The sequence below is a fragment of the Dermacentor variabilis genome, chromosome 1 (genome assembly GCF_050947875.1).
Source record: "Dermacentor variabilis isolate Ectoservices chromosome 1, ASM5094787v1, whole genome shotgun sequence".
Taxonomy (NCBI): domain Eukaryota; kingdom Metazoa; phylum Arthropoda; class Arachnida; order Ixodida; family Ixodidae; genus Dermacentor; species Dermacentor variabilis.
Window position 1 is genome coordinate 190791658 of NC_134568.1, and position 25856 is coordinate 190817513.

General features: G+C 42.8%; 1 protein-coding gene across 3 annotated transcripts in view; it reads left to right on the plus strand.

The window, feature by feature from the left end:
* The window catches only part of LOC142590200 (uncharacterized), an 83038-nt gene that overhangs the window by 35984 nt on the left and 21198 nt on the right, over nt 1-25856 (plus strand). For all 3 annotated transcript variants that reach the window (XM_075702113.1, XM_075702120.1, XM_075702128.1), the window contains 6 exons: nt 9335-9470; nt 9599-9760; nt 13985-14157; nt 15615-15668; nt 18469-18544; nt 23277-23383. In XM_075702113.1, the coding sequence (XP_075558228.1) occupies nt 9335-9470; nt 9599-9760; nt 13985-14157; nt 15615-15668; nt 18469-18544; nt 23277-23383 (708 nt within the window). The remainder of the gene's footprint in view (nt 1-9334; nt 9471-9598; nt 9761-13984; nt 14158-15614; nt 15669-18468; nt 18545-23276; nt 23384-25856) is intronic.

Sequence of the window (25856 nt, forward strand, 5' to 3'; positions counted from 1 at the left end):
CTCCCGCCTTGGATGTCTGCTTGACAACATTTGAAATCACTATAACAGGTAGTGGCTGCCTTTGGAGGCGTTCAGCATGGTAGGCTACTGCTCGGTGCCGCAGTGCCGGACGTACGCAACGGAGCCCGGTGTCAGCCTTATTCACACATAGCCGCAGCGAAAGGAGCTGCGTGAAGCTTGGCTGGAGAAACTTAGAACCGGCAGACAGCCATTGGCTACAACTCGGGCATGCAGCAAGCACAGACGCGAGGAATATTTCTGTGACGGCTCCGGGACTGCGCGATGTTCGGTGAGTAGCAGAAAATGCTCAGAGACGCTCGCCCGCGCCCGCTGCCCGGCTAATGTCATGACGGTTTGGTCTATGAACTTGGTGATGCTAGATACTGGCAAGTTCACCGGAACGGAAAGGGAGTGGTAAGACGCACATTAAAAAAAGGCATGGCACATGGTAATGTTTGTGTTATGAATTAATGCACTGTATTACGAAAAAGCAGCAGCGCGAAATCGCCTGCTGTGTGCATACAGTGCGACACAACTTTAGAAGTAATAGTGAAACGTCCAAGAATTTAGAAGAAAAAAAATATATATTGAATCGTTGCGACGGCACATCACAGTCGCCGTAGGTGTCAAATTCCCTTGTTAAAAGGAATTGTTTTTGAAGAGCTTTGATAACGTCCACGCAACAATGGTTGCTTGTAGACTGTCCAATGCTCATATTCTGCAGCTTAAAGCTCACAGGACACTGCGAAAACACTCTCAGTGAAAGCGAAACATTGTGTGTGGACATGCATGCAGACGTGCAGTCGGTCACCGCGAACCCGTGCGATCAGTGCTTGCATTGAGGCTTCGTTCTGTTATGCGCCACTTGGTTATAGACCGTTTTTTCGTAGGCACCGCCATATTGTGAATGCAGTGGCGCTGCCTATGAGCAGCGTCACACTGGCTTGGGTGAAAGCGGTCTTTTACATGGCAGGTATACGCTCGGCGGTAGGGTCTGGCGTTAGTTTTTGCAGTCGTGCGGTCTGTTTAGTATGACGTGCGTCTTCTACGTGGTAAACAGTCCTGTGAGACATGCTGAAGTGGTTTAAGGCGTCTTGGCTGGAATTTCTGCTGGCGTTGAGGTGGACGGAACACACAGCGTGACGTGTGCGCGCATATTTGAGCCTACAATCAGCCTCGGAGATCAATTGTGTATTTCTGAATGTTCCAATCACTAATATGACCTTACTGCAGTATTATCCTCTATTTCTAAGCTGCGGTTTAGGAGCCATGAAATATACTCGACGATTGTAAGAGCGTGGGTATACCATTCTGCTACGATAGGAACTGTGATGTTATACTTTGACAAGCGTTCAAACTGTTTGCTGGAGTTTGCATTGCGTGACTACTTGCTTCGATGGATGAGGTTTCCGCCCCTGAATAAAATAGTTTTGGCAAGTAATAGCAGCATACCTTACAGTCTGAATTAAGCTTGTCCAGCAAAGGGACTGTTTACGAACTGCACGAAGGTCCTAAGCAGTGGCAGGTGCTGGATTACAGATATCTTTGTCCGTATACCGCATGGTCCAAGCATACGGCATCGGCAGTTATGTATTCATAAACGTTGTGTGGCGTGACTATGCGAGGTCATATTGCGGCGTTAGCCCGTTTTCTCTTGCTTTTTCGAGAAAGAGGATGATAACCAAATTTCTTTTTCGGTTGTGTTCATTCCGTTCTCTACGACGCACTCACACGTATTACGGAAATCTTGTCCTCAAAAACAGGCATCGCATTCTTTTTATGCGATCCCTCTCATATATTATGGCTGTATACAGGCCAAAAAGGCAATGCCGAAGCGCACAGCTTACATATGTATTGTGCTGGTTCACCAACTGCAGTGATCGCTGTGTTGAGCAGCGCCATCGGCCTCATGCAGGAAGGCTAGCGTAGACATATGGTAATTTGAAGCCTACTAGACTTGAAATGCACGAGAGCGATGCCGGTGCATCACAAATATTTGATAGCGCCTGCCGCTTAGATGTTTCGTGGTTGCCTTAGGTTGGCCGTGCACGAGCATGCACTCTTATGCTTTGTTTTACTCCCTACGCGAAGCGATCAGATAGTGACCAGATTTACCATTTCATGCTGCTAATACAGAGACACCAGTTTTCTTTGTTGAATTAAAACCGATATAAGCAAAATAGTTCACAACACATACACACACCGCAACTGATAATGTGCTTACACTGCGGCTGATAAAGCGCGTCACATTTTTTTTGCCTCCAAGAGATATTTCCACCTACTGTATTTACCGATTCACCGAAAGGCTGCCCTGCAGGACAACCTTATATGAACAGATATGGCGTAAATTTCACAAAGTACAATCTAAAACATCTAGAAATCGTTCCGCAGCACGCAACAGCAATACTTTCAAGCAGCGCCGCGCCGGATTGCCCAAGCCAGAGAGGAGGAAAGGCTCTCCGCACGCTCTATCCCCCTCGCCCGATGAAAAGGTATATACAGACCGCCCACTATAAGATTAGAACATATTTCACATAGTTTGTGCTCAGCGATTGCCAACCTTTCACGCAAGCCGGTTCTGGAGACTCCATTGGGGCAACCACGTGCAGTGGCTTTCACTGTGCATATTCGATAAACAGATGGGGTCTGTAAATGATTCTGTGCTTTCCGTTTGCCCAAGATTAGTATTTTGACAGTAATAAAGTTCCCTTGTTTTGACAGTACTTGCAGAAATTTACAGGAGGGCTGCCACGTGGTGTTTTTATTAGGCGGCGTAAGCCAAACCTATGAGGAGCGCGCTGTGTGATCCCTTATACTATGCAAGGGAGGCGCTTCCAACAGATAGCGACTCCGTAAGTCCTCACCCCCAATATCTGCAGTGAACTTTGTTTCCAGTGACACTTCTTTTCCTTTATCAAGCTGTATCTTTGCATTTGTATATTTCATTGTATCTTCGCATTTCTAATGTACGAGGGCAAGTCAAATGAAAGTGACCCAACTCACCCCGCTCAATAATGGTTCGGTTCATTATCTGCGAGGCATGCGCGTAGCACACAGGCATCTCTCATTTAGAAAAGTGACCTGCAGGTGTGAGGATACATGTTCTTTAATGCTCTCATACACTGAATTGAACATGGTTGCATCACATAATTGACGCTCCAAAAGTTGAACAGCGTGGTGTCGTGAGGTTTTTGACAGCTGAAGGTGTTTCCTAAAAAGAAATTAGTCGCCGTATAGCTGCCGTGTACATTGAAGATTGCATTTAATTGGCCACTGTGAAGCGTTAGAGCAAACGCTTCAAAGAAGGATGTGAAAGTTGCAAAGACGATCCAAGACCGGGCCAAAGCCACCTTTCAACCACACCCAACACAATTGCAAAGGTAGATGAGCTGAATAGACAAGAATGGAGGATAAGCATTGATGAACTGGCAGAGCATGTGAACATCAGTCACGGTTCGGTTCAGACCATAATTCATGAACATCTCGGTTATCGGCTCTTGTGTGCGTAATGGACGCCCAAGATTTTGAACCACCGCCAGAAGACGGAGACGTCCGGCACTGCCTTGACTCATCTGATCTGGTAGCGCCATGAGGGTGACAACTTGTCTGCAATTGTGACCGGGGACAAATCATGGTGCCACTACTACAAGCCTGAAACACTACGGCGAAGCTCACAGTGGAAACATTTGAATTCAGCACCCCCAAAGAATGGAAAGGCAGTCATTTCCGCCGGAGAGGTGTTGTTGACTTGTCTTTTTCAACCATCAGGAGCCATTATTGATGGAATTTGCTAAACCTGGAGAGACTATCAATCGTTCCCGATGTTGTAAAATGCTGGATCGGTTGCGTGTCGCAATGAAGGACAAACTACGTGGATAATTGGCAAATGGTGTCATCTTGCTCCACGACAATGCCCGTCCCCACGTTGTTGATGTGGTTAACGCAAAACTGGCAAAGTTCAAGTGGGAAACGCTGCAACATCCGCCATACAGCCCAGACCTGTCGCCTTGCGACTGCCACACTTTGGGGCAATCGAAAGAACAGCTCAAGGGAACCAGATTCGTGTCGGACAATGATGTGAAAGAGTCAGTTACAGACTTTTTGAAGCAGCAACCCGTGGAGGTTTATGAGGCGGGAATCACATGACTCGTTAGTCAGTGGGAGAAATTCTCAATGTTCATGGAGAATACTTTTAAATAAAGTACCTTGTTTGTCATATATTCGCATTTGCTCACTTTCATTTGACTCACTTTCATTTGACTCACCCTCGAATATTTTGCAGAACTCCTGCTTTTTATATGTGCTCTATGTTGCGACTCTAATTTTGGTGCAATTACTCACAATACATGACCGGTGACAGCTCCACCTGCGCAATACATTGGAACGAATGACAGCGTCATTGAGATTTTTCCCAGGCCGTTGCATGTGTACAAAAATGTAAACAACATTCTTGAATGACAGTGTCATTAAAATATTTGTACTGAACTTCTTCATTTCACAGCCTTTACATCCTTTATATCAGCGGCATGCACCCCTTTGCTGGTTTCGAACTGGTATAGTTCTAAAGTTCGTGTGATATTTTCTTTACTAAACATGACAAAAAACAGACAAAAACATGGAAGCATTGATTTGAGTTATTTCGGGCACAATAATTTTTGAGACACACGAGTATGCTCTTTTATCAAAAAATACATATTTTACTTGTCTTGACAGTGCGTAGCGTTCAAAAATTTGTTTGCAGCATCCTTGACAATGGCAATGCAGTTATTATTCATGTATTTCATCCTTCTACAAGTTCTATAAGGAGTAGGCCGAGCTGCAACGTGAACCCCCACCCCGAACACAATTTCTGGCTAGAACACTTAGATCTAGAACACTAGATCTTAGAACACTATTGTCTAAGATCGGCATAATAAACAGCCTCCCCATTTTCTTTCCTTCTTTTTCTTTCTCTTGTCTCTGACTTTCACTATGTTAATAAACTTATGAAGAGCCACCTTTTAGGCTAGTTTGTACACACAGAGAAGAAGGAAAACAGGGCAAAAAAAACAGGACAAGAAAGAAAAACCTACAGAATGCCAATTTGCCCACAGCAAAATATATCATGGACAAAGGTGCTGGACCAGAGAAGCTAAGAAACCGCCACAACAAACAGCTGGGAGCGCAGGTAATTGAATAGCCTCCAAGTACACGCAGAAACAGAAATATAAGATTGTTCATGTTTGCCACGGCGTTCAACAATGTGGTGCATGTTGAGTGTGACAGTGACTAACAAAAAAATAATTTTAAGAAGGGGAGTGGGGTGATGGATTTGAGGAGGGGGACACACATGAAAGGCATCGAGAAGAAAGTTGGCAGATAACTATGGACATAGGGAGAGCGTCTCGTCACTGCCCGTTCGCTCAACACCAGATAGCCGTGACCTAGCTGAGGCTCGCCTATCCTGTCGTATCATGTGCTGCTTGCTGCGGAAAGCCCATCCCAACTAATTGTCTTGGCAAGTTTCAGAATGGATGGGTGCCAGGAGACACAACGTTTCAAATCTCTCGGATCTACTGGCCCTTATTTTACTGCGAACTATGGATGCTGTAGTTTTCACAAAAGCTTCAAAACAGGAAGCAGCTCTGCTCGAGACCGTACGCCTCACCAATTCTTAAGTGTGATCAAATAAGAACATATGTCGCATGATGACTACAATACCATGATCGCAAGTTACTTCCAGACATCTCTTCAAACAAGTCGGAGAGCAGGTCACAGAAAGGGAGTGAAACTTGTATCATGTGATACTACTGAAGCTCTAGCGCAAAACTTCGTTCCTTTATTTTTAAATCTAAAATAATATAGCATGCCCACAACGCGGAAAGTTCAATTCAGTGATAGGCGATTCACAAAATAGTGCCCGCCCTCTTCCATATGTAGCCGGGGCCGTGCCACTCACTAGTAGATCTGGCTGGAAAACAACACTGTTATGATCTACGCTGTTACCTGGGCTTTAACAAGTCTGGCCTGCAAACAAGAAGGCACACGATAGTGCGCTCTCTTGTTTTTGTTTGACCCAGTCTTTAGCGCTGCTCATTTTTCCAAGTCATGCGCCACCTAAACCGTCGACCTACATTCTATAAACGCATCAATTCATAAACGAAATTTTTGTTTTAATATAATCATTTTTAAATATAGTATGTATAAATATGATAGCATAATTTCATGTCAAGTGGCTGCAAAACGTGCATCCTTGTTAAAGCATTTTTGTCCTGGGAATTTGTCTTTGCATGGTGTACAACCTATATATATATATATATAAACGCTTGACTTCATTCAACCAAGAGAACAGGCTGGCTTCAGGAACGGATATTCTACAATGGATCACATCCATGTCATCAATCAGGTAATCGAGAAATCTGCAGTGTACAATCAATCTCTCTATATGGGTTCATAAGGGTGACTTGTTGGGCTAGTTGGTACATAATTACACTAGGATCAAATCGAGAGGCAGACAGACAAAGCAAGCTTCCTGTCGCTTTGTCTATGCCTGCCTCTCGATTTTTTCCTGTTTCAAGTTTGCTGGCATTCTCCTAGTATAACACTCTATATGGCTTTTATAGATTATGAAAATGCATTTGATTTAATAGATACCAGCAGCGATAGAGGCATTATGTAATCAAGGAGTATAGGAGGCATACGTGAATATCTTGGAAATACCTGCAAACATTCCACAGCTACCTTGGTTCTGCACAAGAAAAGTAGAAAGTTACCCGCCGTGGTTGCTCAGTGGCTGTGGTGTTAGGCTGCTGAGCACGAGGTCGCGGGATCGAATCCCGGCCACGGCAGCCGCATTTCGATGGGGGCGAAATGCGAAAACGCCCGTGTACTTAGATATAGGTGCACGTTAAGGAACCCCAGGTGGTCAAAATTTCTGGAGCCCTCCACTACGGCGTGCCTCATAATCAGAAAGTAGTTTTGGCACGTAAAACCCCATGATTTAATTTAAAAGTAGAAAGTTACCTATTGAGAAGGGGGTCAGGCAAGGAGACACAACCTCTCCAATGGTATTCACTGCATGCTTGGCAAAAGTATTCATGTTATTAAACGGGGAAGGCTTAGGAGTGAGGATCAACGATGAATATCTCAGAAACATTGGGGACGAACTACAACATACGATAGAGGACTTTAACAGAGAAAGTATAAGAGTGGGGTTGAAGATTAATATGCAGAAGACAAAGATAATGTCTAATACTCTGGCAAGGGAACAAGCGTTCAGGATCGCCAGTCAGCCTCTAGAGTCTGTACAAGAGTATGTTTATCTAAGTCAATTACCCACTCTGATCATGAGAAGAAAGTTTACAGAAGAATAAAAATGGGTTGAAGTGCATACGGCAGGCATTGCCAGATCCTGACTGGGAGCTTACCACTACCATTGAAAAGAAAGGTGTACAATCACTGCATTCTACCGGTGCTAACATATGGGGCAGAAACTTGGAGCTTGACAAGGAAGCTCGAGAACAAGTTAAGGACTGCGCAAAGAGCGACGGAACCAAAAATGTTAGGTGTAACATTACGAGACAGGAAAGGAGCAGTGTGGATCAGCGAGCAAACGGGGGTAGCAGATATTCTAATTGACATTAAGAGAAAAAAATGGAACTGGGAAGGCTATGCAATGTGTAGGATGGGTACTCTATGTACCATTAGAGTTACAGAATGGGTGCCAAGAGAAGGGAAGTGCAGCCGAGGACGGCAGTAAACTAGGTGGGGTGATGAAATGAGGAAATTTGCAGGCGCAAGGTTGGAATTGGTTGGCGCAGGACAGTGTTAATTGGAGATCGGAGGGAAAGGCCTTCGTCCTGGCAGTGGACATAAAAATAGGCTGATGATGATAGAGAGAGAGGTGAAGGAGTTGGAGGTTGGTAGTTGTTGGCAGAGAACCCCCCTTGAAATAAATTTCTGGCTACGCCACTGACTGTGAGAGCCTGCTGCTATCGTTGTAAACGAGGTCAAAGCTGGAGGAATCACACAAGTGCGATTTTTTTTTCCCAGGAAAATTCTGTGCCCATCTTTTACAGGGTTCGTACACCTTGAAATCCTTTAAAACCCTTGAAAACCCTTAAATTGGAAAAAAAAAAGATTCAAGGGTCCTTTAAACTCCTTTAAAATAAATGCACTCCCTTGATTACTTGAAAACAGGTTGAGGGTGACTTTTGAACATTCACAGTAACTAATTTCGCATTGTGCCTATGCCATGGACACTTTCTATTGGGAAATTATCCTAGATAATTTTTTTTCGAGAGTGTCTCTGAGCAATGTAATGTGTCATGTCCACAGCAACAAATGACAAGCATGTTTAAATTACAATTGCAAACGACCAGGCTCTCCAACTACTTTTGTTGTTTTGCTAGTTCACACTGCTGCGATCATTGCTCCATTTTTGAGCCTGAGGATCTAGAAATGCCTGGTGGAAAGTAAGTTCCACCAATTTGGACCTAATGTGACGAGCTGAAGCAGGAGACTGCTAACCATCATGCTATAAGCTGATTGACATCCTTACAATTGGAAAGTCAACTCTGAAAAGCCAATTGAAGAGCTTGAAGTGTATGTCCTACTTGGCAACTGCTTAGCTGCAAGAAATTGCAGCTGAGAAGGAGATTTCACTATTTTCCAATGTATGTGTATGAATAAGGCTTGTTTCGTCCTCCTTGAAATTCAGCTTTCGTCATCCTTGAAATTCGCTAATTCTTCTTGTATTTTAGTCAAATGTTCTGTATGAACCCAGCTTTCAGTAATTATTTAACATCAAAGTGCTCCAAGTTCTTAAAATTTATTCTCTTTCTTAAGACTAATATGTTTGATTGAGACCATGTCTTTTCTTTCTAGTATTTTTTTCCCCACTTACAACCATACTGGCTTCCTTTAGCCTTTTGGCAGTTTATTTACATTAAAAGGTTGTCCTTCTTGGTACATTGGGCAATAGTATTTGCAGTCAGCATGTTGTGATATGGTCCCTGTTTGAATATTTTGTCCAAGTACTCCAGGACTAAACAGATATAGTGGAGCTGAGGTGCTGCCACCATGATGCACATTCAACTGTCATAGGTACTGGTCATGCAACTCAGTGGTCTTCTTAAAATTATTATTTAAAAAAATTGGCTGCATAAAAAAAAAGTCTTTCTTGGGGGGGGGGGGGAGGGCTGTTTCGCACGTGTGGTGTCCAAGTGCCCTGTTTTGCATTCACATCTGAGTACATCATGAATATAGCTATGCTTCACTATTCACTATAACACTTGTCTCTGCAGCATCAGTGGTCTAGTGCTTGTGTCATTACCAGTCTGCCGTTGTCTCGCAGGCTCTGTGCAGGGAAGCAGAAGCTCAGTCAGTGGTGATGGCTCAAGCAAGCCGGGCTTTGGATGTGTGTCACTCCACAATGGAGTTTCTTGGCTCTGCTGAACAAGTGGAAGGAGAACGCCTGCTTTTGCTTGCAAGTAAGTCTATTAGGTTAAAATGTGTACTTGTGTGAACACTATTGTCTCTGCCCTTCGTGCATGTTTAAAGTTAATGTCATTATTGCCCTCTGAAATTAACTTTTGATCGTGGATTTTGGAACTATTAGCGGAGCGCAGGCAGGCTTGCCTAGCAGAAGTCGAACGACTCAAGACACGTGGTGGCTGTGGAGATGATGAAGTAGTCCAAGAGAGGGCCTGTCTGACCCTGAGTCAACTGCAGCTGCCGCTCAAGCGAGAGTTTCTGGCCGCTCAACTCGAAGGAATTCTTGGTAGGTACATTTTCATTTGCTGTAAATGCAACTTACCTCAGTGTGGTATGTTGGGCTTATGCTAAAGATCATCTGGTAGCTTTGATGCCATGGAAATCGCATCACATAGCATACAAGGGCTTATTGGAAAGGTACCTACCTGCCGTGGTGGCATAGTAGCTATAGCGTTGTGCTGCTAAGCTTGAGGCTACAGGATCAAATCTTGGCAGTGGCGGCCACATTTCATTGGGGGGGAAATGCAAAAGCACTCATGTACCGGGCATTGGGCGCACTTTAAAGAAACCCAGGTCGTCAAAATTAATCCGGAGTCCCCCACTATGGCGTGCCTCATAATCATATCGTTGTTTTAACATGCAAAACCCCAAATAATTTTTTTTAGACAATTGGCCAAGTACCGGCTTTTTTGTTTGCATACTACATAACGCTTGTGATTGAAAGAATATTCCACATCTGCCACTACGACCGTAAGCGGCATTGGCCAACACACCCAGAGCTAGATCTAGTACATACCGTAAGTACCCATGTATAACACAGACCCGAATGTAATGCGAGGTGATATTATCGAAAAGCAAAAATTGAAAAAAAAGTTGTGGATCCCACGCACTGTGATAATCAATGTAAGCGTAGCTTTCTGTGCTGTTTGCTTTGATTGACGATAATTAGCGATGATGTTGACGGCAAATGTTTAGTTTCTTCAAGATTTAGTCCAACACGAGAGTGGTGAGTTGATGTTAAATGTTACCTTGCATGTACCACTGCTGTTTGTCTCTGTAGTACAAAGAACACACAATGATATGTGTTTGCTTGAGGTGGTGTTGTGCGCCATTATTCATAACCTATGAGAAGGTTAGAATTGTCATTGCCTCACATGTCACATCAAATTCGGGCAAAAGTGTTAAACTTTAATAGAGTTATGGGGCTGTGCATGCCAAAAACACAATTGGGTTGTGAGGCATGCCATAGGGACGCACTCTGGATTAAATTTGGCACTATGGTGTTCTGCAACGTGTCTCTAAATCTAAGTGCACAAGATTTTTTTAATTTCGCCCCGTCGAAATGCGGCTGCTACAGTTAGAATCAAACCCGTGATCTCGAGCAATGCCATAACCACAAAGCTACCGTGGCGGGCACAGAAGGGTTGATTTGATGTGTGACCACATCCGTAGTGTCGCCTAGACCCTATGGTGGGCTTTAATGCAGCTCTGCTTTTGCGCAGTCTGCGTAAGTTGTCCACTTCACAAATTTGCATGGTGTTTATTTTTCAGAAATAGCAGAAATGTACCGTACTGTACCTTAAACTTAAATTTATTCTGTTTGCCAGCAACCGCTGTCGTGTTTCCTTGCCTTCTCTCGTCAACTTCTCCCAGTCTCCCCACCCCCTCCCCCTTGTATGGGAACTGCGAGTGAAAATTGGCAAGGCAGGTATTGCCTTGTTTTGCAACTGCATTGGTTCTACCCATTCTCTTCCTCCTCTCCTCCCTCCTCTCCTCCCTCCTCTCTACCATTCTCTGGACTTGCACATTAGTAGAAAGGTAAGCACTGCAATTTCTGCAATGCTTTTGTTCGGAGGTCACAAATAATTACTGCTGTTAGGAGGCTAATATGGCGATGCGCAGGGAGCTCCAGAGGGCATTGTGCACATTCAACAAGGTGCAAATGTCCAAACTTTTTCACGTTGTCTTTCTTCTATGCCTCTCTCCTGTCATGTGTACACATGCTCTGAACCACCCCCCGACACGGTGTAACAGACAGCAGCAGCAGCAGTAGAAAAGTCAAAAGAAGAGGCAAAGAAAGCTTTGCTTTAAGTTTTATTTGACCTATAACATGAGTGCAAAAAACTTAGAACGAAAGTGAATTACAATGCGAATGAAAGGCATTGGACTAGATAGGTGATGACATGAGCACTGAAAGTACTCAATGAAAGATTTTGTTTGATGATGATCCAGCCACTTAGTCACCGCACCAAATCAGGAAAGTTCCACCTCAACTTCAGGAAACTCTCAGTTCTTTGGCTCCCAGAAATTGCTCGTGCTGCTGTACGGAAAAAAGAGCAGCTTTTTGTTTTCCCAACCACGAACGCTGCCCTCTTTAACACAAAGCTGTCACCCTGCGGCACAGTTGCCAGTATTTCCCAGGATAACGAGAAAATATGGTGCTGCACGTACTCAGGACTCTACTAGCATGCATAACAAGAATGTATCAAGCTATCAATAACATAGGTACGTGGGATATACAATATAGTGTACTCTTAATAAAGGGAACACCTAATTAGTATACCAGCACTGATTACAGCTCAATTCTAGTACATATATGAAGGTCTGGGAGATATTTTTTTAATCAATAGAATTTCTATTGAATAGAAGTGTTTCCTCACCTCTGAAACTAATGAATTAGTGATGTTCTGTTGCACTGAATACCAATGAGCGTCTCAAATTAATAGTGGACCTGTGTTTTGTGGCAATCTTTTATTTATTACGTAGAAAGTTTTGCTTTCCAGTTTTTCTCCAAAATACAGAAGGGGTATCCTAACTTTACGGCAGGTTGGTTATGGTAAGGCCAATCCGCGTGACAGACAAAAGGACCACTCATGTGGCTCGATCACCACTCCGCGCATAGCCTTCGCCGACAGTAAGGAGCAAGCACCGTCTGCGCCGTTTTCTTGATAGGTTCGGCATGATTTGCCACCTGTCAAACAATGAGCCCGCCCGACTCGGCCTGACATAAAAAACTTGAACTCGGCCCGACACTGTCAGGGCTTTATCACGGTGACAATTTTCTTTTTTTGAGATTGAATGAAATTGTATTTATCATATTAAATTAAAAGCTAATTAAACATACAAAGCCACTATATTCAGTGCACTGTTCAGTGCACTCGTTCACTATATTCAGAAAACGGGCACTACCACATCATAAGTCATCACACAAAAACAGCAAGTTGTCCAGCGACTTGCGCTTCAAACAAGTATTTCAAACTCTTCAAACAAATTCTTGTTGCACTCAAGGGCCGATCTGCCATAGCGTCCATTTTCTGGGCTTGAGTCAGTCTCTATACATGTGGCCAGATGGAAAAATACAGTGGCTCCAGCCAGGCCCGAGGCAGAGTCAAGATGACGACTGGCTGCCCGAGCTCAGCCCATAGGGCCAGCTCAGGTATGGGCTTCCGGGTCACCCGGAGCTCGTGCACACCTCTACCCACAAGGCCCTCTTAATGCCCTCTCAATGTAGTGCTTTCATAAGCTGCCTAAGCCTTAGGCAACTATCCTCTCACCCTCCACAAACTCCTGCAAATGCAGGAGGTACTGTGTGTACAGTTTGACACCTGTCATGTGCCCAAGACCACAGTTGACATTGATTTGACCATGCTGTGGTGCGTGTTAGTGCTCTCATTTTCCTTTTTCTCAAAAGGGCAACACCATCCAGAGGAAGATATCCGTTACAAGGTGTGAACTTCCGTTCTTTGTAACTGCCTTAACACTTTAACGGGAGAACATTTATTATGCGCTATCTTATAAGTACCAAAGCATCTCACCATTTTGACAGAGGTGTTTGTCAGATTAAAGTGATTCCACAACTCTCTTGTGATGAAGTTACAAAATTCATTCAGTTTGAAGGTGCCCTCTTAACCAATCTCTTCCCACAAGAGGTTTCTTTTTTTTTCTTTTTTCAAAGCATTTTGTTTTAGACTATTAATTAATGGCCATAAGCTACACCTTGCCACATTTTAAGGCTTTCTTCGGTGACTTAGCAAGTTTCAGTCCTGGCGAAGCTGCAAGTCTCCACTGGCATGTGCAGCACTCGGCATAGTGGCAGGTGATCACAATATCTACTTTATTTTGCCTGGCACGCTGCCCAAACTCGTTATGGCTCTCCTAGCATTTCTGCTTGCGACTCCTGTATGTGAAATGGCACATGTTCTTTACAGTGTAAGGAAGCTAGCCAATAGCTGCTTTAAGACAAGCATAGCAATGTCTCACCTTAAATGTGACAGGGATTTCAAGCAAGCAACAAACATTGTTTTGAGCAAGACTATACAGTGTCTTCAGTATGTGAATGCACAGTATTTCACTTGAATGTTCATGACAAGGCCTAATAACTGGGCTGATTGTTCTAATTTGAAGTCATGTTGTAAGGTGCTGTTAAACACGATTTTTATTAGAATGCATTTTTTTATTATTCACAGCCTCAATGTTGCATGTTTTGACTTGTATTTGTGGATATTTCCAGGGGAAGATGTGCATTACTTTTTGTGCCTAGTAAAGCATGGAGCCCAGGTGCTGGCCAGCCAGATGCTGTCGACCACAGACAATGCTGGTACCAATGCTCTTTGCTTCAGTAACCACATGACTCTGCGGGATCTCAGGGCAGACTTTGCAGTCCAAGTACAGATCTATGCCTTGGTAGGTGAATATTATGTTTCTTTCAACTTGAAGGATAGACGATATGCAAAACCTGCAAGTGTTCTTCTCCACACATCTTGGGTGCAACCAATATGGTGGACCTTGGGCTAAAATCGCAATTGAAATATCGACATGCAGGTCAGTGACATTATTCCTGCCACCGTCCATTCTCCGCACTGTCTGAGGTTTCAAAACAGGTATCTCATCTTTAACAGCATTACCAGCAGAAATGCAGCCATCTTGATTAGGGAAAGTTAGCTTTGCGAGAAAGCCTGCTTATGGATTGTTTTAAGCTTCTGACTTTTTTTTTTTTTTTAATCTCGCAAGGGTTGTCCTGCTGGGTTTTTCACCCTATGCAGCATCAACACTTTGTTCATTTGGGCAGGCATAAGATCTGCATCTAAGAGCGTGCACTTGTTAAATCCACCACATATTCCTGGCTCACCACTGTAATCTGGATTAGGAGACTGCAAGTGAGCAGAAAGTAATGGAAAAATTTGATAAGGTGATAAATTGCCCGATTTCAATGTATGATGATAAGTAAGCCTAACCCCCTCCTCATACTACCCTCGTCCCTGCTTTAAAGGTCCCTAATTTTTATCAAGTTTGGAACTCTGCAGGAATGCCTCCAACTACATGTACAGGTGACATGCCTAAAACCCCGCAAAGTGTGGAATTTATGTGATAGCTCAGCGGGTAGCACACCTGCCTCCCAACTGCACATTGTCGCATAGCATCAGTTCAATCCCAGTGGTGGTTGTAGTCAAGGTTTGTTTTTCTTTTGTAATATGGTGATAGTGATGTTGAGGAGGGGATGAAGTGAGCAGGTGCCCTAAAGATGATGGCAGGCAATGATGACACATTGATGACAATGGTGGCATTGTTAGGATGATGGCGTTAGAGAGGACAGGTGGGTGGGTGGACAAAGCAAATTCAGCGTTGTGCTAACTGCTGTTGTGGTAAAATAAATGTTAATATGTTAGATCATACATGGTGTGAAGGCCAGCTGGCGAATGCCTAACTGAATATTTCACCAAACAGAAAGGTAAACTTTTTCTTGAATTGCAACGGGCAAACCAGCTTACAAACGAGCCTGTACCTGTAAGTCCCATTGAAACCTTGTGAGCACAAATGAGGGGCAGGGTTGAGTGAGTGGCAACCACTTATGTTGCAGCTTGAAAGGGAGGACAGCCATGACTAATGCAAAGCAGATGCTTGCAGTGTGTGCATCACTAAATGGAAGATGTGCCTTGGATATCAGTATGGCGGATTCATTATTTTGCTACAAGATGCTATTGCTTGGGAAAAGGCTTTTCAAGGAAAAGGCTTGGCAAGATGCTATTGCTTGGGAAAAGGAAAAGGCGTTGTGCCTTTTTTGTCCATTGGTGCTAATGTAACTGCAATTAGCGCTTTCGTGTTCACAAAAGTAATGTGTGAATGTTTCACCTTCCTTCCAGCAAACTAAAAAAGAAACCTTGCCACATCATCGCAAGTACCGCATTGGTGGAAAGGTATGTTTTAGTGCAGTTACATTAATAATGTTGTGCCTTTTTTGTGTTTCATAAGATTTGCAAAAGCCATGTGTAAAAGTTTCAATGGAGTCTTTTGTTGTTGGACATGTCATTGCCTTTTACAACACGTTTTCCTCTCATAATAATAAGTAGGACTCACGTGTAGTTCACCCGCCGTGGTTGCTCAGTGGCTATGGTGTTCGGCTGCTCAGAACGAGGTCGCAGGATCAAATCTCGGCCATGGCGGCCGCATTTCGATGGGGGCGAAATGCAAGAACACCGGTGGTGCTTATATTTAAGTGGACGTTAAAGAACCCCAGGTGGTCGAAATTTCCAGAGTCCTCCACTACGGCGTGCCTCATAATCAGAAAGTGGTTTTGGCATGTAAAACACCAGAATTTAATTTTTTTAAAGAACCCCAGGTGGTTCAAATTTCAGGAGTCCCCCACTGCGGCATGCCTCATAATCAGATTGTGGTTTTGGCACGTAAAACCAAATGATGTGTAATGTAACTCACCTGTAGTTCACACCAGCTTCACTGCTGCAATTCAGTCCTAGACTGAAGCTTGCTACTGATGTGATTTTTAGTGTATTGGGGCTTTGTCAAGTGTCCTGATACAAAGAAACTTTCTTGGCCTAAAAATTTTCTGCCAAAACCTATGTACTTGTATCTCTTTCTCGTTAGTCATGTATACATAGCCCCAGGAAGCACTTTTTTTTTTTTTTTTTTTTTTTTGCTGCTGCTGCCCTAATCATGCATCTTAAATTGTGGATTTCTGCTAATTATAAGCCAAGAACTGTGATAACTTTTTTCAGATGTTTCAGCACAACACTGTAATGCTGGTATGATTACCACTTCTGCCACTAATAGTGCTGTAATAACTTTCCTTATTGCTCATCAAGAGTTATATTTACTAAAGCACTGTTTAAGACTTTACTCATGTTATCTTTATGTTAGCCCTTATGATGTACAACTATCAAGAATTTTCTGTTTGAATCACATTATCACATCACATCAGTGTAGCCTGTAAAAGAAGCCACAGAAATTAACTTACCGTATTTACTCGACTCTAAGCACCCCCTTTTTTTCCCGATCGCGATGCCCAAAGTGAGGGGGTGTGCTTAGACTCGAAAAACCTAGAATGACCCCCCTCCCTCTTTTCGCTGCAACATCACGACGAGATGGGTGCAAGAAATAACATTTTATTTTGCAAACATTCAAAAGAAAAATCGGTGCAGAAAGGGAACCCACTGCTTGTGTAGGATGCTCAGTCACTATCACTGCCACTCGAGTTCATCGCACCGCTTGAACCAGTGCTCTCGGTATCCCACAGCAGGTCGTCTTCCATTCAGTCGAAGTTGTTTGTTATCGAGCACTTAAATGCTTTGACCACAACGTCCACTTGGACCCTCTTCCACACGTCCGAAATCCACTTTGCGATGGTTGATGGGGACGCTTTCTGCAGCTTTCCCGTCGGCGTCTTCTTCCGGTCAGGGCTTCGCGCCCACTCTACGTACTCCTGTCGGAGATTGGCTTTGAAGGGCTTGTTGACTGAAACGTCGAGGGGTTGCAGCACTGGCGTCATGCCATCCGGAATCATAACCACGTCGCTATTGATGTTCCGAAGCTTTGTCTTTACCTCCGGGGTCAGATGGCCGCGAAACGCATCCAACAGAAGCAACGACCACGTGCCTGCAGGACCGCTGAGCAATGATTTCAGATTGAACAAGCGCGTTTGGTGGCCTTGGCTACGCGCTCTTCCTAACAAATAGGGGGGTGCTTAGATTCGCATGCAAACTTTTTTCCAAACTTTTTCGCAAAAATAGAGCGGGGGTGCTTAGAATCGCGAAAATACGGTATCATGGCCTTCAATTTATGTACTACTTCTTCAGTATAACTACTTCAATGACTTTAACTTTAGTTAGGACATACTAATTATACCTTAGCACTGCTGAATGAGATGAAGTAAAGAACCAAAAAACAAGCAATATTTTACCTCTGGCTAGGCAGTATATAAATACAAGTTGTGCAATCATCGCTAATTAAACTTTTGCTAACCACATTGTCTAAGCTCTGCAAGTTAGTTCACTTGGAGTCATTCTTTCATATGTGGCTTTATTGGTAGAGATCACTGAGTGCTTTCTCTATTAATTGGAATAGCGAGTTGGTGACTGCTTAACATTGAAACAGTGTTGGGCTGCTGAGCACGAGGTCGCGGGATCGAATTCCGGCCACGGCGGCCGCATTTCTAGGGGGGCGAAATGCGAAAACACCCGTGTGCTTAGATTTAGGTGCACGTTAAAGAACCCCAGGTGGTCAAAATTTCCGGAGTCCTCCACTACGGCATGCCTCATAATCAGAAAGTGGTTTTGGCACGTAAAACCCCAAATATTATTATTATTAACATTGAAACAGTGAAGGAGATGTGTCACGTGAACAAGAAAGGAACCTTTTAAACACCTCTGCCATTTCATGCCTTGAGCAGTGTGCTGCAATCCTGAATCATCATAGGGAGCCTTTGGCAATAGCTGATTATTTGTTTATTTCAGATGCTGAATTTTCATATGGAATAGGAGTTTACTTAAAACATTTATTTCATATTGTACAATTTTAATGCTCGCACGTTCGTGCTTGGAAGTTATGACTGTGCATGTCACTGTAACTTTTATGCCTGATAACCACAGTTTTCTATTGATGGAAGTTCTCAACTTGTTTGTATAGCTCATGCTTGTGTTGAGTCTTTATTCTAGTTTTTTACTAATTTCTTTAACGAACAAACTTTGTGTCTCACTAATACAGGATGGCAAGCACAAATTGACACCCAAAAGCGGCAGCAAAGGAAGTGTTAGCAAGTCTACCCTGTCGCCTGCAACTGGTAAGGTGATGCCTCATGCTGTAGCATTCTTGGCAGAATTTGCACAGCTGAAGTTAGACTGTGTTTTTGTTAGGAAGAAAGGAATTTGTTCTACTTTAGGGAACCCTTTAAACACAGCCATGAAAATGTGTATACTGCAAAAATGTTTGACTAATATTACAATAGAGTTTAATAGCTTGCTCTTACATATTGGGACTACCAGCAACGTACCAGCCGAATGAATGTTACACATTTTCTGCCATGGCAGTGAGTAGCGTTGGCCAACAATTTCTAGGCTAGGTTACATATATGCAACAGAAATACCCAAGAAAGTGGAGGTGGGAGGGGTTGTGGGAGTCGTAGCTCAATAAGCAAATAGAGGCAGTTTGGCATTTCTTCACTTTTGTTTACTGTCTCTTTTTTGTTTACTGTCCTGTTTACCAAATCTCACAGATTTAAAGGGACACTAAAGAGCAAAATAATTTCACATTTATTAGTAAATTACTCTTCTACAATACAAAAAAAGCCACTCATGTCATAAGGAGAGGCTTGGTAAGCCAGAAAAGACTCCAAAACTAAAGATGGGCAGCAACGCAGCCTCAAAGTTCCTGCACAAGCATGCCGTGACATAATACATTTTGACCGTGTCTTCTAGGACCTTGCTCATTGTTTATTGGTAAAAGTTTGCTACATTGTATTCTAAAGGGGATAAAGATAAACTTGGCAAGTTTTGGAAACATTTACTGAGCCAACGAGACCTAAATACGAAAAAATACTATGAAATCTGTGACATCACGCTGACTTACCGTTGCTGGGGTTCATGTGCAAAATTTAAAAAATGTAACTTTGGCCTCCTTTATCTCTTCTAATAATCAACCTGTTATCGCTAAATTAACAATAGAGTTTTGAAAGAATACTTTTTGAGTCTGAACTGATTTAGTGCTTCTTTTTAGCATCCCTCTAACCTTAATTTAAATTATTAGATACTGTAAGAATAATTTTAAAATGTTCAATACTATCTGGATGCTTTTCTTAGCATTGCTGTCTGTTACATTTAATGGTCACTTGTCTTAAGTATTGAGCTCCTTGGATCCCATTATTCTTTTTGCACATTGCTGGCAACATTTATGTATAGCACATTTATGTATAGCCTATCTTGGAGGCAGTCTGTGCTGGGTTCGAAGGCTACCCAACCAGAGGTAGCTAAAGGCTTCGTGTGCACAGTGTTCTCCTGCTCCTAGTTCGCGTTGAAGCGAGAGGCAGCATGGAAGAGAATTCGCTCGCTGGTGCTGCTGCCACTATTCATCATGCCAGCATTCTGACATCGAGGGTCTGTGATCATCGAGTGAGATGTGTTCGTGTTTGCCTTATGTGCATGACAATGGGCTTGTTAATTTAGTTAGTAAGCGAATGTTTACAGCAGTTTATGTAGCTGATAAAACAACTATATACAACTTCGTATAGCTGTCTAATAATTTGCTATGATAACTAATGCTTTGCCTGTTGGGAAAAACTGACTTTTCTGTTAACATAGCAAATATGTTTTGTGCAACAAGTGTTTTTAACACGATCACTGCGGCAGTACTTCTTGAAGTCTGAACTCCTGTGCATGATGGCCCATCGATGGGTCACTTGTCACTCACCCAGCAATGAGTCAGCAGGAGGTTGTGCTCGCACCACAACACATCAGATTGGAAGTAACAAGTATTTTTCCTCTCAGTTGGTTTCTACGAAAGGTGTCGCTTGTGCACAGCAAAAAAACCCTGCACAGGGGGAATAACTACTGTGCCAGACTTGTGACCCACGTTGCAGTAAACATGCTAATCAGTGTTTGAATTGAAAGATTGTATTTGGCTTGGAAAAATACATTCTTGTTGTTTTTCTTTTTTTCTTGCAACTTATGCTAGGACCTTACACTTTCATATGTAATAAATGTAAGCAAAAACTTGACAAAAGTGAAATAAGGGTTCCTGTGCAGCCTTGGTTACTCAGGAAACTTCAAACTTGGTTGTTCTGCGCTCTTGCTTGTTCAGAGCGCAGTTCATTCGAGGAAGCAGAGAAATACTCTGGCTATTTACTTTCCATGAATATCATATTCTAGCACAAAACAGCATAACGAGAAAAAAGCTGTTCTCCTTTATTGTCATCATTATATACATTATTCAGGTGCATCTTTTTAGTTTTGCAATATGTATATAGGTACTATTGATTGGTTTTCAGCTTTTGTGCAATCTGCTTGGACATCCAATTGTTGAATTGTGAATTGTTCATCTGTATTCCTCAAAATGTTTAGAGTGCAATTGTCTACTCACATTTCTGACATCTTTAGCTTACGTTAATGTTAAAATAGTAGTTCCCACAAAGCAGCAGTAGGGTGGTTGGGGCTGAACTACAAGCTTTATGGACAAACTTTATTGCACTATAAAATACCTAAAGATCAGGGTAGGCTATTGCATAATTGTCTATATAACAAAATTATTACAGTACATGCTCTTTCATTCTGATTTCATTGGGCTGGAAAGAATACCTAAGTTATATGGATGTGGAATCGTCAAGTGAACGAATAAAACAATTCATAAATGTTTACTGCATTGACATGACCTTAATTATAGAACAATTGTCTGTGGGGTCTCAAGCACTCTTGGTGACAAAGGAACGACCACACACAGTAGTGAAAACAAACGAAAAGGCACTTATAGCACCTTTTGTACAATGCCAGCTAGATGATATGCAATGAGTGAAATATGTCAATGAAATACACTGAGAAATCTAGAAAGTTCGACTCGCCAAATGAGGATACCAAGCAAATAATGTTTGCCCGATGCTGGACACCGCCTAAGTTGTTCGCAAGTGAAGTCTCGCAAACGAAGGTGTTTTTGACTGATCAAGTTTGCCTATCCCGGTGTCATGCTTCGAAACCTTTCTCGAACACGAAGCATGCTGACGATCACGCGATCAGTCCGTGCACTACGCCGGCTTCAAGCCAGAGAGGATGAAGCAAGTTCCTCTTGCGCCCGAGTATCCACTTCATCAGGTTGTACCAGCACTAAAACACTCGTGCCATCTGTCGTCGTACTGTATGGCTAACAACACCGACTCCCTCCGCGGCATGTGCTCTGCAGGGAAACCAGATTCCAGGTGATGCAAGCGCCATGCAGGGCAAACATCAGTCAGGGGACATGAGGGAGTCCAGCGTCCCCACGTGTTCACCCATTTGTAATCAATGAGGAATTTGTGGAGAAAGTACAATTTTCCTCATCCCATACAAATCGTATATTACTCTGAAGCTTTCAGGGCATCACACACCAAACTCATGCAGAATGGATAATGTCTAGTGGCCTCCTTACATTGTAATATTATCACCAGGGCACGCGTGTCCTCATTCAAGGAAGCAGTTTTTGCAACCAAGACATCTCATAATTTTATTGTTAGTGAGCCAGTTGATGTCATTATCCATCACAGTATGTATATAATCAATGAGTTGAGTGTTGCTATGCAAATACTAGTAATAAACGCGTTCTTTGTGTAAGTGGTTTCTGTGGCATCTGTCATATTGCATGCCCCTTACTGAATGAAAATGAAACCTCTTGATGCACTCACTACTCCACTGGATTTGCACATGCATGTGCCACAATATGCAGCATGATCTGCTACTGCTGTGCGTGCCTGCATGGTCTCATTGGTGCAAATACAACTGTGCCAGGAAGTGCACATCTGGCCCCTTGGGGCAATGCAGTGTAGTTTTTATTGGAGTATACTAGAGTCTGGTTCCTAACATATGTATTGTATCCATGGCCGTAATGTGTACCCACACACAAGCATTAACACTTGCACGAGTGTGATCACTTGAGCTAATCTCATTCTTTTATTTACCCTGTTTTTGAGCGCATTAATAAACAACTTAATAAACAATTCTATATCATGTTATGCGAAATTTTTTTTGTATTTGGAGCACTTTGCCTAGTGTATGCACAGGAACACTTGAGTTAACCAGGCTGAAATTGGGCTGGACCTTTACTTCTCATTGTGGTAGTAGGTATGCTTGTTTATGATATCCATGAACTTAATTTTTTCTATCAGGAAGAAAAATATATGAGGGTTGATCAACTGAAACGTGCTTGCAGACTTCATCTGCAAAAGTAGTAGTTGCACTCTTTTTATACATTAGTACAGGCATCCATGATGAGTGTGTCACAGTATTTGTTTTTCGAAAGAAATCACCATAGGCATTCAGACATTTATCTATTGTCTGACCAATCTATGAATGCCATTCATGTAAAATTTTGAAGGTTGGCTATTGAACCAATGATGGACAGGGGCCTTCACCTTAATATCTGAGTGAAACCTCTGACCTTTTAACGCCTTCTTTAGAGGCCCGAAGATGTGAGTCACAAAGTGAAAGGTCAGGGCTATAGAGAGGGTGATGCAACATTTTCCTAATTGAAGCATTTCTCAATAGATCATGCCACAGATTAATTTTACTTGGTATGGTAACCTGCCTTGGTTGCTTAGTGGCTATAAAGTTGTGCTGCTGAGCACGAGGTCACGGGATCAAATCCCGGCCACGGCGGCCGCATTTCGATGGGGGCGAATGCACCCTTGTACTTACATTTAGGTGCACGTTAAAGAACCCCGGGTGGTTCACATTTATGGAGCCCCTCACTACGGCGTGCCTCATAATCAGATCATGATTTTAGCACGTAAAACCCCATAATTTAATTTAATTTTTTTGCTTGATATGCTTATTTTACAGTTTGTGCACCATCAGGCTCAAAAGTAAGGACACCCAGTTTTGGCCTCGTTGGCTCTGTACGATTTACAGTTGGAAACTGTCGTCGGTCAACTTTCAACCTTGAAAAGGTATTGTGTTACATTTGTTGTATTGAAGAATAGAGAATAAGCTTACATTTTATGAAAATTTTAAAATATATGCCGGTTTAAAATATCACATGGTCACTGGTAATAAGTGCTCTTTAACAGCAAACTTTTCATGCATTTTCTTTACACATACAAGGTCTTTGAGCTAATTTGTGCGAAAACGTTAACAATGTAAGCCCCTTGCTATGCAAATAAAACCAACTCAGTAATATTCAGTGTCCTCTTGAGCAATTCATTTCTCGCACAGCATCCTAATTAATTAACAGATTAACTATTTTTAAGTATTTAATGCAAAATTATTAATGGAGAACCTTTATAATGTATTGAGAAATAATATATTTTTTTCTTTTTCTGAAACGACTAGCTGTTGGTTTTGTGTTTCAGAAATGCAAAGCATGTGTGATCAAAAAAAAGTGCCACATAATTAAAGGGACACTAAAGGCAAATACTAAGTCAAGCTAAAGTGATAAATTCGTGCTTGAGTATCTCTAAGGCGTCAATGTTATTGCGAACACAGCCTTAATAATAGAGAAATTGAGGCAAATGCAGGACATGATTAGAGACTTGCCCGGGCCATTCAAGCACATGCCTGATGACAAACGCACTCCTCAGTTAAATTCTGTCACTAGTGCTCAACAACTCACTCCAAAAACATTCTTGTGTTGTATTATAAGATGAAATAAAGTGCTGCTTGTCCAGTTCTATTTCATTTTTAGAAAAATAAGAAATTGAAATTGCCGTTGATGTCGTGGGTGGTCGAAAGGGTTCGTTCGCACTCGACTCTGCGCCGCCCACGATTTCGCATTTCAGCATTTTCCTGATCACGTAGTGCTGCGCTAGTTTTGCTGTCTCGCAAAACTTGCACAAACTGCAAGTAGCAGAGAATTCGACTTCCATGTGATATCGCGGGATGCCCGAACGGTCCACACCACTTGACCAAAAAGCAGGTGCAGCAGCGAATCCACCGCCTGCCTTGACTCGGTACCGCCATCTGTCGGACACTGTTTTATTCACCGACGGCAGACAGCAAAGGTTGGTGATGGTGCATGCAACGCCACCACTCCCCTACTTAGGTGGCGGGACATTTGAATTTCGAAAGAGGCATTCGGACCATTCAGATGCAATTTTCTCGTAAGCTAAGTCTTTTCTTGGCATTAAACAAGCGTTGCGAAGTTTCTAAGATGGTATTTAAACAGTCCATGTCAACTTAGTATTTGCCTTTAGTGTCCCTTTAAGCACTGGTGCACACCGATGTTTCTGTACCCGCAAGTTTCAAATGAACAGTGCGTGTTGCAAGCAGGTTGACCGTATAAACAGTCCATAAGCAAAAACAGTGGTCCTGTGGCAATAGCCTCAACTGTCTGTCGTTTCAGATGCAATGCCATCTGTCACCGCAGCTTTCTCGCCGTTTCCGCACTTTAATAACAAAAATGTTGACAGGGCCTTGGGAGTTGCCATACGCTCTTTACGCTGTCATTTGTGGCTCCATCACTCCATCTTGACAAAACTGGAGGCCAAGATGGCTATGTCTGTTCTGTTCCCATAACTTAGTCTGTTCATACAACCTGTCTGCATGCAGCAGTAATAATTTGTACAAAGCATGCTTGAAGATACTACATCACACCACTACATGAAAGTGCCAAGTCGCGTGGTTCTTACTCAAATTTTGCGTGCTTTCCCTAGAGCTAAGGAAAATTAAACCCACAACAGATATCTTTATGGAAACAATTCATTTAGGTGTCTCAGTACCCTCTACAGATTTTGTAATAAAGATTTTGTTCTTGTCGATGCATCGAAAGATATCTAATTAGACTTTGCTAAGATAGTTCATTAATAAATGAAGCTCTTCGACAAAAATAGACACCAGGTGGCCATCATAAGGCACCAACAGCGCTGCGAACTGCAGCAGTAAGAGCACTGACATTGCCTGGATGCAAACGATGAGACAGCGATGCGCACGATGCTTCCAGTGATTTTGCACTGCAGTTTTAAGGCCTAGCAAACTGCAAAACGCATTTTCGCGAGTTTGCCTTCAAGAAAGATCACTGCCGCACTCCACAAACAAAGCTCACCACTGCAGCAAGGACGTGGAAATCTAGCAGTTACTTTATGGATCTTATTTTGCTGTGGATGTTCACATTGTTGTGTATTTAATCATGTAGATTGGAAAAAAGAAAAAGTTTGTATAGTAGACATTTGTTAATTTGATTCTAGCCAAAGGTCCCGGCCAGTTCCCATGCATTTCTATTGACCCAAGCTTTTGTTGTCTCAATCCTAAAATTGGCCTTCACTGGATAATCCAAACTTGCACGTGCACGTGCATGACCCCTAGGTGACTGCAATAGCAACCCCTTTATGGCAGCATCTTTCTCAGCAGAGCTTAGGGGGCAGTGAATGTGTTACCCACACACCATCTCCCGTCGACAACACTTATTTTCGACCTGCCCTAGCAAAA